Genomic DNA, 12,153 nt, shown 5'->3' with positions numbered 1-12,153 from the left:
TTATGTAACTGAAATTCTGTCTTTTTGTTTAGATTTTAGAGGCCTTTGCTGCAGAAGACAGTCACTTCGTAAGGAATTGCAAAAGGCTTATAGCCCTAAGCAGCGCTGTGGCCACCATGCCCCAGTATGAGTTCCGGCAGATTTGTGACACTAAGCTGGAAAGCATTAGCAGGCGGCTTGCAAACTACCAAGAGGTACGACCCTACTAGTTATTGGTGAAGTCTAAAGACTGCATAGTGATAACTGGGTTTTGATAGTCTTTATTAATGGATCCAAACTGCTTTACAGGTAGTTATCCTAGTGGCATGACAACAGCTCTGTGTGTTATTCAAATTGTAAGTTCCAAGGACAAAGGACCTAATCTGTAAATCGCTCCTTTCGGCTTGTCAGAGCTGTGAGTTGGAAAATATTATTGCAGGCTCATCTCCACCACATCAGTGTATAAATGTGGCCACAACAGAATGATCAATCTTTGATCTGTAGAATTAATATGAGCATATGTACAGTATATCAAAGTGTAAACAAGCTAAGTGTGGTCTTTTGTGCAGTAACCTGAGTTGTTTGAAAAGAAGTCCCTAGAAAGTACTGCTAATTGCTTTCATTTGCTGTTTTATGAGCACTATATGGGGGATGTGCTGTTCAGCTGTAGCAGAAATAATATGATTCTGAATAGGAAGCAGGAAGAGAAGAGGATTATCTACATTGCCTCATATTTTTTTTTTTTGCAAATGAAGTAGCATATCTTTGCTTTATTTCTCCCAGTTTGCTGATGGATTAAAGACAAAGGTGAGCCCAGCCTTCAAACAAGCCATCATGGAACCACATGCCCTCAACAGCATGGATTTCTGCCCCACCAATTGCCATATTAACCTCATGGAGGTGTCATACCCCAAGAACACTACCTCAGCAGGGAGGTCGTTCAGCATTCGCATTGGACGAAAACCCTCTATTATTGGTCTTGATCCAGAACAAGGTGATAATTAACTTTCAAATCATAGTGGTTTTTATTTGCATAGAAAGTTGTGTCTTTTCAGTGCTCAGTGCAGTGAAAATTAGTTCCACTGAAACAGTCTTGCCAGTACCCTTGTTTTCTCCTTAAAATTTTATAGTAAAATGATACCTTCTTGTGATGTAAAATAGTAATGCCTTTATGCATAGAAAGGCTTGAGGTCAAACATTTTACTAGCTACCCAGTATAATCATCTCACGATAACCAAGTGTCTGAGAACTTAGCAGAACTGACTGAATGAGGGCTAATTGTAGTGCTAGAAAAGGTTCTATACTGAAGAGAGGCTATATTCAAGTTGAAAACTTGTTCAATCAGGTGTAATACTATTTTCTTTCCTGATTAGTAAAAAAATTCCATATCTTGGAGCTGGAAGTGTCTATTCTGTCTCAAGGGGACGTACTTCTTGATAAGTAGCTGCTACATAGCATTTATGCTGCAACCTGACTATTTGAGTTCCAACATTTCCTCATCGTAGGATCACATAATACGCTTCAGATTCATTGTCTGACAAGGTCAGAGTACAAGAATGTTTGGAAAAGACACAGGGTATTGTAGACTAACCAATCCACTGAAGAATATGTTGCTTTTATTCAAAATGAATCAATAAAGAAGACCCACTTACTTGAAGATATTAAAATTCCATAGCATTTTAAATATGACCATATCAAAACCACCAGCATTTTAAATGAAAAAGTATTTTATCTTCTGTAATTACATCATCCTATTTCTTGATATATATATATTTATATATTTGTGTGTGTGTTTATGTAAATGTTTTTAAAGCTGGAAGAATAATAACACAGATCAGCTGTCAAGAGGTGGAATTCATTAACAACAAATGCATTTAGATACTCAAATGGACAAAATAGATAGTATATGAGTGGATACTTGCTGTCATTACTCCTGTTACTTAACCTGTCTCTGCACTGTAGTAAATTCAAAACACCTAGTTGGTTTGACCGGGATAATGAAAAAGAAAAAAAAAAAGCTTTTGTAATGGAATATAATTTATGTAAAATAACAATGTGAAAATCTATTTTTTTTATATTTAAATTCTACCTATCCTAAACTAGCATTATTGGGTTGGAGTGTGGAAATTCATGAGAGCCATTCTAACTAGACCCTTTAACGTTTAGTAGGTACCGTAAATCCAGTCTCGTATACTCAACATTGCATCACCACTATGGCTGCACCATCCTGGAGATGTCTGACCCCAGAAGATGGAGATCTTGATGGTAGCTTTGGCCAACAGAATGGAGGAGCAAGTCAGGAAGAAAGGGGACTCAGTTTTCTGCTCAAACAGGAAGATCGAGAAATACAGGACTCATACTTGCACCTTTTTAACAAACTTGACATTGCAGTGAAGGAAATGAAGCAATATGTCGTTCAGATAAATAAGTGAGTAAAGAATCTACTATGCACTGCAGAGAGCAATTCTGATTAAAAGGGAGACATTAACCCCAGAAATCTCGTTATCAGCCCCTATTGCTACACTCTTATTACACTTGCATTACAGCTCATTGATTGTTATGAAGTGCCAAACCCATCCCATGCAGATCCGCTCATGTGTTTACTATTGCCCTTGGCACCTAAAAGTCTACCTGAATCCAACAGCCACTGTTTTGCTTAAGGTATGCAATATTAACAGATAAGAGTGTTTTGGGTGCCAGTGGTTTTGGAATTCTGTACAAAGTGCCTAGCCTTAAGGTTTTGTCTGTCATAAGCCATTCTAAACAAAACTTGTGATTTTCCTTTCTCTTTGACACATACATTTTCCTTTTTTCTTTTCATCATCACAGGTCTCTTATAAATAGTAATTATGGATTTGAATAGTTGGTCTGTGTATTGGACATAAATGGAAGGATTAGCAGGTGTAGCAAGGGTGATCACTGTGGCATGAGGCCACAGCTGCTTCCAGCCATCTCATTAACAAAAGAGAAAAGACCATCATGCACCAAAACTTAAACTGATCAGAAAGCATGTAGTGCCTTGGCTCAAACATATTTCAGAAAGAAAAAGAGCTGCTGGGGAGAACCTGTGAGCTCAAGCACTTCCCCAGGGGAGAAACTCAGTGCCTGGGATGGGGAAAGTGCAGACTTCGTTGAATTAAAAACAGAGCCCTTCCAGGCTGCATTGTTACAGTGATTAAATTGTCTTTTGTGGAGATAAGGTGCCTGCAGAAACAGGAGTTTTTGTGAATTGAGATAAACAGATTTCAATGAACCCCTTTCAGAGTTTGCAGTTTTACATAGCTGTAGTCCATGTACAAATACTGGCAAGGTTGCTTTTGATTTCACATAGCTGAATTCCAGTCTTAGCCATTATACCTCACTTGTGAGACTATCCACCAGCCCCTGAGAGCCGTATGTTTTACCTCTGCAGACTTCTGTCCACCATAACAGAACCTACAGAAGGGGGTGCCTGTGAGCCACCATCCACTGAGGAGACGTCTCCACCTTCCCTGGGAACAGAAGAGAGTGATCCTGACAAAGCTGAGCATGGTGGCATCAAGAAGGTCTGTTTCAAAGTTTCTGAGGAGGACCAGGAAGACTCTGGACATGACACAATGAGTTTCAGAGACTCCTACAGGTTAGTCTGAAAAAAATGTCTCATGCCAAAGTATCAAATACCATGCCAAACAATGTCAAAATACCAACACTTCTAGAAGATTCACCAAAATGAAGTCAGTCAGTGTAGCCTGACTTTTCCCTTGTGTACCACATAGCTGTAAACTTCAGAAGCTTAGCAGGGTTTCAGTCTACTTGGCCTGATAATAGCTGCTATTATAAGGGTTTATTTCCATTCAGTGCTGCAAACAATTTTCTCAGGAATCTAAGACAGTGAGAAACAGGAATGGGCATTCAGTTTTTTATTTTTAATGGGCCTTTGAAAGCACAAGTGCAAATGTTTATTCAGGTGTCTTGAAATCTTGTTTTTGGGACACAAGTGACTACTGCTTCTCCTGGAATATTTGCTACTGAAGGAAATGTCACACACTCCAACTCTGTCTTTTTTGGGAGGCAACATTTGAAAACTACTTCACAAAAAACAGAACAAGTTGCAATCATGTCTGATCATTGCAATTTTACAACCTTAATAGGTAATTTTTTCATTAATAGGAAGGACTTTTCCTATGCAAGGGAGTAAAAATTCTTCATAGTGAGTTTGCAGGATTTAGAATAACCTGAATAAATGATACGTCTTAGCTACTTCCATGCTACTACAGGCATGATTCTTTACCAGGTGGCGGTTTTGTGCAATATTGCAAGTGGTACCATGTGGCATTCATACAGGACTGCAGAAATGACAGAATCAGAATAGTTTACATTGCAGCGAACATCTGGAGCCCTCATGGTCCAATCTCTCAATCAGAAAAGGTCAAAGAAGATTGTTTGCACAGGGTCTGGCCCAGCTGAATATGGAGTATCTCCACAGACAGCAAATATCCAGTCAGTAAAGGATCAGAACTAGCACTTAGAATATTAAGACCAGCAGTATCTATTCGTGGTGCTAGATTTAAGTCTACACATGTGCTCGGGAGCTGCTTTATTGAAATGTGAAGTATTTCTCTCATCGTTAATAGGAATCCCACTTATGAACAGCTTAGTTTAAATGGTTTCTATAATTGCAGTTAATCCATTCTGGGTAACAAAGTGACATGAAAAACAGTGCCTCTGGATCTGTCACTTGTTCCAAAGTTTTACACATAAATGTAAATTGAGAAAGATTATTCTGTTCTATCTCTACTAGACAGACAATTATGCATATATTATGGATAATAGTTACCTAATAGGGAACAGTGTGTTTTTATAATTTTGATCTGAAAAACTACTGAGGAACTACAAAAATAAGCAAATTACAAATAAGAAAATATTTTGTTTGCATTGGTCGTGCTTCATAAGGATCATTATTCACATTTTATATACTGTGGCATAGATGCCATAAATTATTTATTTTTCCCAGAAAAAAAATAGGTATCTTTGACAACAGGTTTAACAAGGGGCAGGCAAGAATCCATATTAGGATTCTTTCAATTGCTCTTACTCTTTTCTCTCACCTTAGTCTAAAATAAACATAGAGGAAAAGACAATATGGAGAATTTTGTGGGTTTTATTTTTGGCTTGTGCCATTAAAAACACTGTGTCATTTAACTGGAGTGGGGCAGACTGATATCCCTTGCTTTTCTGATCACCTTTAGTAAGTTATAGTTAGTATAAACTGAACTTTAAACAAAAATGATTCTTGCCACAATTTTTCACGTGTGCATCAACCAGCAGTGGTGTGAAGGCAACTGGAGTGACTCTTCTGCTTGCTAAGGCAGTTCGAGGGTCTGCCATGCTTGATTTTCCAGTGGTACAGATTCATTAAATTTCCTCTCCCGAGTATCTGTACTGCTATAGCTTCCATTGTGCTGTTATGGTGATATCCTGAGAGCTGGCAGCAAATGTTGCATTTAATTAGGCTTTCTTTTGCATATGCATAAGAGAATTGGACTTGAGGATTACTGCAGTGTTAATAAAAACAGAATGATAGTGTATCATAGACTGGGATCTCCTTTGCTTCAGACTGGACCTTCAGTCACCTACTTTGCTTTTCTTTCTAGTGAATGTAACAGTAACCGGGATTCAGTGTTGTCATACACCAGTGTACGGAGCAATAGCTCTTACTTGGGCAGTGATGAGATGGGATCAGGTGAGTACGTGCCTAGGTAACATGCTTATTTTCTCATACCAGACCCTTTAGTAGAGGTGACAAGTCTTTGGGTATTATAAGCAAATGCACGTTTCAATTGCAAATGTGGTTTCTTCAAACTAATCAAAAGAATATGAAAAGATGAAGACTTGTTCATTTTCTAATGAAGCACAGGAAATTTGGAATACGGAAGAACTATTAAGTCTTTGTATTATGTGAAAAAGTATGAGTATTTTGAATTAGAGATAAAGCAGTGATCAATCTACACCCACTGCAATGTGAAGATATGCTTGTGTCATCTCTGGCCTCATCATAGATTATGCTGATAAGACAGTTCAAAGCTTATCTTTGTTTTCTTAGGAGATGAGCTTCCCAGTGATATGAGGATTCCTTTAGACAAACAAGACAAACTTCATGGCTGTCTGGAGCATCTTTTTAACCAGGTATGAAAAGTATTATTATTATTACAAAGAATTGTTTTCTCTTTATCAGTGTCAACAGAGGAATTTCTAAGTATCAGATTAATTAATGAAATCATGTCCTGAGGGAAGGAAGCTGGAAGCATATTGTATGACATATGACAGTTTTATCAAACAATTTTGTCAACATTCAAGTTGTCTTGTGTGATATAAGCAATGTTGAGTTCACTTGTATGAAGCATTAAAGAGAAAAAAAGCTTTGTTGAAAAGGAGAAAAGAAGATGAACAAAAAATCTTGATGAATCACACCTCCGGATCTGAGGAGCGCCCTCACAAGTTTAGTCTACAGATGTCTTTATAGATGTATAGCACCAGAGAATTGTTTTGTAATGGGTTTTATCTCATCACCGTAGCTCGTTATTTGTGTGGAACATTACTCAATGTGAGGCTCTCAAGGGTAATTCGTGGTTAGAAAGTCTTAATAATATTTGCTAACAAAGGGGAAATTATTCAAAAATACAAATACTTTCTGTTCAGATTTTCTTCCACAAGTCTAACACTGAAAATACTTCTATTGTAGGTCGATGCAATCAATGCACTTCTAAAAGGACCAGTAATAACTAAAGCCTTTGAAGAAACCAAGCACTTTCCAATGGACCACAGCTTGCAAGGTAAAGAAGAATGCTGACTGTATTTAAAAATGTGATTTTCTAGGACTTAAGAGATTATCATGAATGCACATATGCCATGTTGCCACACAGTTATGTAACTGCGCAGTCTATCCAGCTGTATATTAGGAATTGTATATTACTGATGATCCCTGTGGGTTCCTTCCAACTCAGGGTACTTGATGACTCTAAAGGCCATGTCCGAGCACTGAAATTTTGCATGAATTCTTTTTAAAATACACAGAACACTTTTCTGTTATATGCTACTGAATCCTTACAGCTCTTTCACAAGTAGCCAGATCTATCCTTTGATGTGAGCACAGATATGTATCTCAAAAGGTACAAATTACAGATATGTCAGATTCAAGGTAAATGCTCTGATAAGCTGGTGAGGCATTGACCGTAGATGTGAGGCACCAAAAGGTTCCGCCTGAGTTTGCTTAATGACTTCTGCTTTTCTTCAGAGATGGGTAATTGCCAGAGTAAACTCATCCTCACATGTCACTTATTTTGTAAACTGATTCCCATAGAGAGCAAACAAATGATACCATGTTTTCTTTGTCTTCAGGGAGCATGATAAGGACTTTTGTCTTAATGGTTTAGAGGCCCAGGATGTGGTTTCTTCTCTCAGTGAAATAACAACACTTTATTTTCTGAACATTTGCTGCATTTCCTTTCCCACTTGGAATCTGAACTGTTTCCTACTGCTCCTACTATGCTTCAGGTGCAGTAGTTCTGCGCCTCCCAACCTTGACAAGTTCTATTTTTAAGTCACAGTGGCAAACTCTAGAGGAGATTTTTTTATGCCTTTTTCTTTTCCTGATTCCAGAAATAGACCATACCAAGTTCTGTTACGTGAACTCATCTTCACAAACACATTCACATCTATGTTGATTATTTGTTAGTCTTTCATTGCGTTGTTGGAATGAAGTGAGGAAATCACAGACACCCTGTGTTCACTTCCTTTATTTTATTTCACTTAAATGGAGTCTAATTTATTACAACTAGATTAATTAGACTGAGAGAGTCTTCTAGTTAACTGAAGTGAACTGATGATTGCACATTATTACACTAGTGAACAGACAAGCACTGCTTACACGTAGAATCCCCAGAGCAAAGTGTCTCGTTAATAGCTCCTGCAGACACCTTTCGGTGACAAATGGAAATCTGAATGCTTATCCCGTTTCTGTTTGGCGCAGTTGTTTGGCACCATTTTTCTGTTTGCTTACAGATTTTATTGCCAGCAATGGGCTTTTTAGCTTAGCTCCATAGCCAAGTCATGAAGAATAGATTCTCCACTCTGTAATTAAACAATTAGCTGCCATCAGGTGAAAGAAAACAGAATGGTTCCTAACTTCTCATCAGTGTTATGGGATGCGACAGCTGCAGCCAAAAGGCTGATCTGATTCTGCACAGCCAGAAACTTTAGATATAATGTGCAGGCAGCTATATCATATATGGAAGTCATAGAAAACAGAAGGTAATTACGTGCTATGTGAGTAGTGCAGGGCTCCTTTTACCGCGCACATCGGCCATGTATATAACTTTTAGTCCACCATCCTGCAAACAATGCTAGGAGACTGCTGATTATAAGATTATAGGAATAATATTTTTTTTTCTCCTTCTCCATTAAGTCTGTTTAAGAACATCTTTCATTTACAGTTGTTGCTATGGATAGTCTGTAACTCTGCTTGCATCTGTATGCACATTATGCATCAAAAACCACTCTATATAGCACTTCCTAACTGCCTAAGAAACTTTTTTTTTTTCCCTAGAATTTAAACAGAAGGAAGAAACCACAGTTAGATGCCGGAATAATATTCAAGCCAGCATTCAAGAAGATCCATGGAACCTTCCATTGCGCATCAAAAACCTTGTTGAAATCATACAAAAATATGTGGAAGGTCTGTAAATGGGGTAAAGTTTGTTATCAGTTTCAGAGGGAAAGGATAGCTCTGATCTAATCAAGTCTAGCAGTTGAGTTTTTCATTTTTATGTCAAGTTGTAATAAGGCTGTGCTGTGCTCTAGAGAAGAACAGGTAAAGCAGTCCTAAACCATTGCAGTCAGCTTGAAGTGGCATAGGCTAGCTGAATCTGATACTTACACTCCAGTGCAAAGCACTGGGAGAAGTTTCTTCGTTGGGTATTAATCTGCATGTACAATTTGTTTCCAATAATTCACAGTAGTTAGTAGAGCATGTAACCTGTAAAATTCTTTGATTTGCAGCTTGTTTCTTTTTCTATGATTAAAATGCCTGTGTGAGTAAGGACTACTACAGTACACAGAAATAGCCATGCAGGGGATGAGGAGAGGCAAGAACTGTGGGGAATGAGGAGACTGTTAATCCAATAGAATCAAATCTACACTGGCATCATGCTGACTTCCTTCCTTCTCTCCACTGTTTTAGATGGGAAGAATCAGCTGCTTTTGGCCTTGTTAAAATGCACGGGTAAGGTGTTTTGATTGCTTGCAATATGAGACTGTACATACACGTCCCTAACAGAGCTTTATGTGACTGCACGAGCATACCTCTGGGTGTTATTTCCTGAGCATTTAGCTTTAGTCTTGGCATTTTATGCTAACATTTCTTGTGCTCTGCATCTGGGACAGCCTTTTTATGCATCTGACATCTATTCTTCAATTTATGTTGCTTCAATTCTGTGCAGGCTGCTGTGTCTCCTGGCTAGTCATTGATGTTGCACAAGCATTGTTTTTCTGTCTTTTTTTTCTTTTGTACAACCCTCACTCCCAGATGGCCTTTACTGTTTCCTTCTGCAGTGAAAACATGCAGCAAAAATGAGACGTGTTGCACAACTTTCTGTGAGACCATGGACACTGACATCTTTCCAAACAGAGCAGGCGTGTTAGGGATTTAGGAGTGTGTATACTGAAATCGTAGCTAGGAGCAGACCAAAAACCTAAATGTGGAGACAGCACATAAATACACCGTGAATGGATATCATTATCTGTTACCATGCCCTAAACTTTGTACTTGCAGATCAAGTGACAGGCCTTTCCCAGGAGTGAATGTGCAGTCTCCTTTTGTGATTGAAACTTGTACTTGGTGTATTTTTGTTTGCAAATGAGGTAATACATGACTGAAATAGGATGTCATTAATTCGCTGTGCCAGCTAGATTCTCAAGTCTTCATAGAATAAAGCCCTCTGCTCCTGCCAGGGCTGGTCCGTGTGTCTGTCAAAACCAGCCTGCAGTGTCAGTTTAGCATCCAAAAAGGCTGTTTTTTTAATGACAACAGATGTAATGATTTCATAAGTGTCTACCTCTGCCCTATCTCCTGCAGCATTTTCCCTAATATCCTCTGGAAAGAATGCAGGAGCAGATGGCACTGAAGTGGTTATGCCAGCTTTGTGGAAACAGGCTTTTCCCTAGCTCTGAGGACAGACCTATGCTCTCTTTGCCTTACTTTGGCAGTACAGTGGTGTACTGCTGGAAGGACTGGTTGCCATTAAATTGCAGATATGGCCCAGGGCCTGGAGCGTATCAGTTAGTATACTGTGCTCAGTGCTTCACAAAAATTACCCAGATCTTCAAAGCCTCTGAATGGTGTCTTCAGCTTCTTTCTCTGTGGAACACTGCCTTGGCAATGACAGACTGCTGTACTGTTGGAGGAACCCAGGGTGCTTGGGAAGTAGCTCCTCACTTATTCATGTTCCTCTTTGGCCTGCAATCCCCTTAAGCGTGACGAGGTTGCTTGGACCAGAATGTGGCTGCCTGGCAGCCAGACTAGAAGCAAAATCCTCCCAAGAAACGTAAACCAATTGGTACCCTATGGGCAGGCCCAGTTAATGCATTAAGCATATGGGAAGCCCCTGAAATACAGATAGATGAGGGGAAGATGAATCTCGAATAGCCCAGAAGAGAAGCAGTGGCAGAGATCTCTTTCATGAATTCTCTTACTTCTTTAAACATAAAAAGAAGGGAATCGGACCAGAAATGGCATGAAGGAGTCAGTTAGAGCTCTTCCCAAAGAAGGAGCATGCAGATGGCAGACGTAAAACAAAGAGTCAAGTGGCCTAGAAAATTTTTGGCAAAATTTTCCCAGCAATGCTGTTTTTATTTCTACACCCAGGTCACACAGCAAGAAGAGGTTATCTGTTACAACTGTGTAAAGCTACAGCAGAAGCTAAATATCTCACACGTACATAGAAACTGCCTCTTTGGCAGTGAGATAACAGTATTCTCATGACTTCTTTGTGTCTCTCTCCTTCTCTTGCAGATACTGAGCTACAGCTGAGGCGAGATTCCATCTTCTGCCAATCTCTGGTGGCTGCTATTTGCACCTTTTCAGAGCAGTTGCTGGCTGCTCTCAACTATCGATACAACAACAATGGGGAATATGAAGAGAGCAGCAGAGACGCCAGCAGAAAATGGCTGGAACAGATAGCAGCCACTGGTGTTTTATTAAACTACCAGTCCCTGCTCTCCCCTGCTGTGGTAAGATGAAGAGTTGTGGCACCCTGGGGTCTGTTCACATTTGCATGTATGCTTCTCTGCCACTCACAGCACAGCCAGAGTCCTTCATGCTAGCAGCGTATTGAGACTGATGACAGCAACCTCAGGAGACTCCCACTCTGACAACCATGACCCAGTATTTTCCATATCCTATTATTTCCATCTCCTCACAAATACTGGACTCATTGTCACACCAAAGTCTATTGGCATCAGGCTGCCTTTATGTTTGGAGTAATGTTGCAGCATTTAGACAGGACTTACTGCTCGGCTGTTGATGAGGCGTGGGTGGCCTGCCCTCTTCTGGTGAAATGATGCATATCAACAAGTAGGCCAAAAAGTTGGGAACTGTCTGCAGTTCCAAGCAGAAAAAGCTAGAGTTTAGTTCACACTGATCACTTTTGTAGACTAGATAGACTGAAATCTCTCTGACACACTTCCACAGTGCTGTGATTTGAGCTTAAGCCACAGGCACTGTGTCTAAGGAGGAGAAGGTGCACCTACAGCAGACAAGCTGTAGGAAAAGGGAGCATAAAAAGGGCAAATTATGATCACTGTACAGAGAAGTTTTGAACCGTGCAAATATAGTATGTTGAGTGTGATTTTTAAAAATAATCCAAACCATATGCAGCTGTATTATTTATTCACTTTGCATGGAATGTATGGACATGTATTTTACAGTAACCAATAAGCTCTTCTTACATTTGCAGGTATGGGATAAAGTTTGGAAAAACAGTCCCCTTCAAAACTATTCAGTCTTTAAACCTCTCTACTCTCTGTGACTCATGTCAAGTGACATCTAAGCAAAGGGCAGCTGTGTTTGTATCACAAAGTTAAAAAGCCACCAGCAGTTAATTACTTGGTGAGGGGAAGGGAGTTAGCGGAAAGCTCCAT

General features: G+C 39.4%; 1 protein-coding gene across 3 annotated transcripts in view; it reads left to right on the top strand.

Moving 5' to 3' along the window:
• Positions 1 to 12,153, top strand: part of PREX1 (phosphatidylinositol-3,4,5-trisphosphate dependent Rac exchange factor 1) — a 153,343-nt gene that overhangs the window by 128,752 nt on the left and 12,438 nt on the right. For 2 of the 3 annotated variants that reach the window (XM_021416450.1, XM_021416448.1), the window contains exons 23-32: positions 33 to 194; positions 763 to 973; positions 2,146 to 2,407; positions 3,392 to 3,598; positions 5,613 to 5,701; positions 6,062 to 6,144; positions 6,701 to 6,791; positions 8,564 to 8,692; positions 9,197 to 9,238; positions 11,027 to 11,244. In XM_021416450.1, coding sequence (XP_021272125.1) covers positions 33 to 194; positions 763 to 973; positions 2,146 to 2,407; positions 3,392 to 3,598; positions 5,613 to 5,701; positions 6,062 to 6,144; positions 6,701 to 6,791; positions 8,564 to 8,692; positions 9,197 to 9,238; positions 11,027 to 11,244 — 1,494 coding nt within the window. The remainder of the gene's footprint in view (positions 1 to 32; positions 195 to 762; positions 974 to 2,145; positions 2,408 to 3,391; positions 3,599 to 5,612; positions 5,702 to 6,061; positions 6,145 to 6,700; positions 6,792 to 8,563; positions 8,693 to 9,196; positions 9,239 to 11,026; positions 11,245 to 12,153) is intronic. The other variant, XM_021416449.1, reaches the window with a different exon arrangement.

This window comes from Numida meleagris, chromosome 19 (assembly GCF_002078875.1).
Source record: "Numida meleagris isolate 19003 breed g44 Domestic line chromosome 19, NumMel1.0, whole genome shotgun sequence".
Taxonomy (NCBI): domain Eukaryota; kingdom Metazoa; phylum Chordata; class Aves; order Galliformes; family Numididae; genus Numida; species Numida meleagris.
The sequence above is the reverse complement of the archived record's forward strand: the minus strand, read 5'-3'. Positions and strand labels throughout refer to the sequence as shown.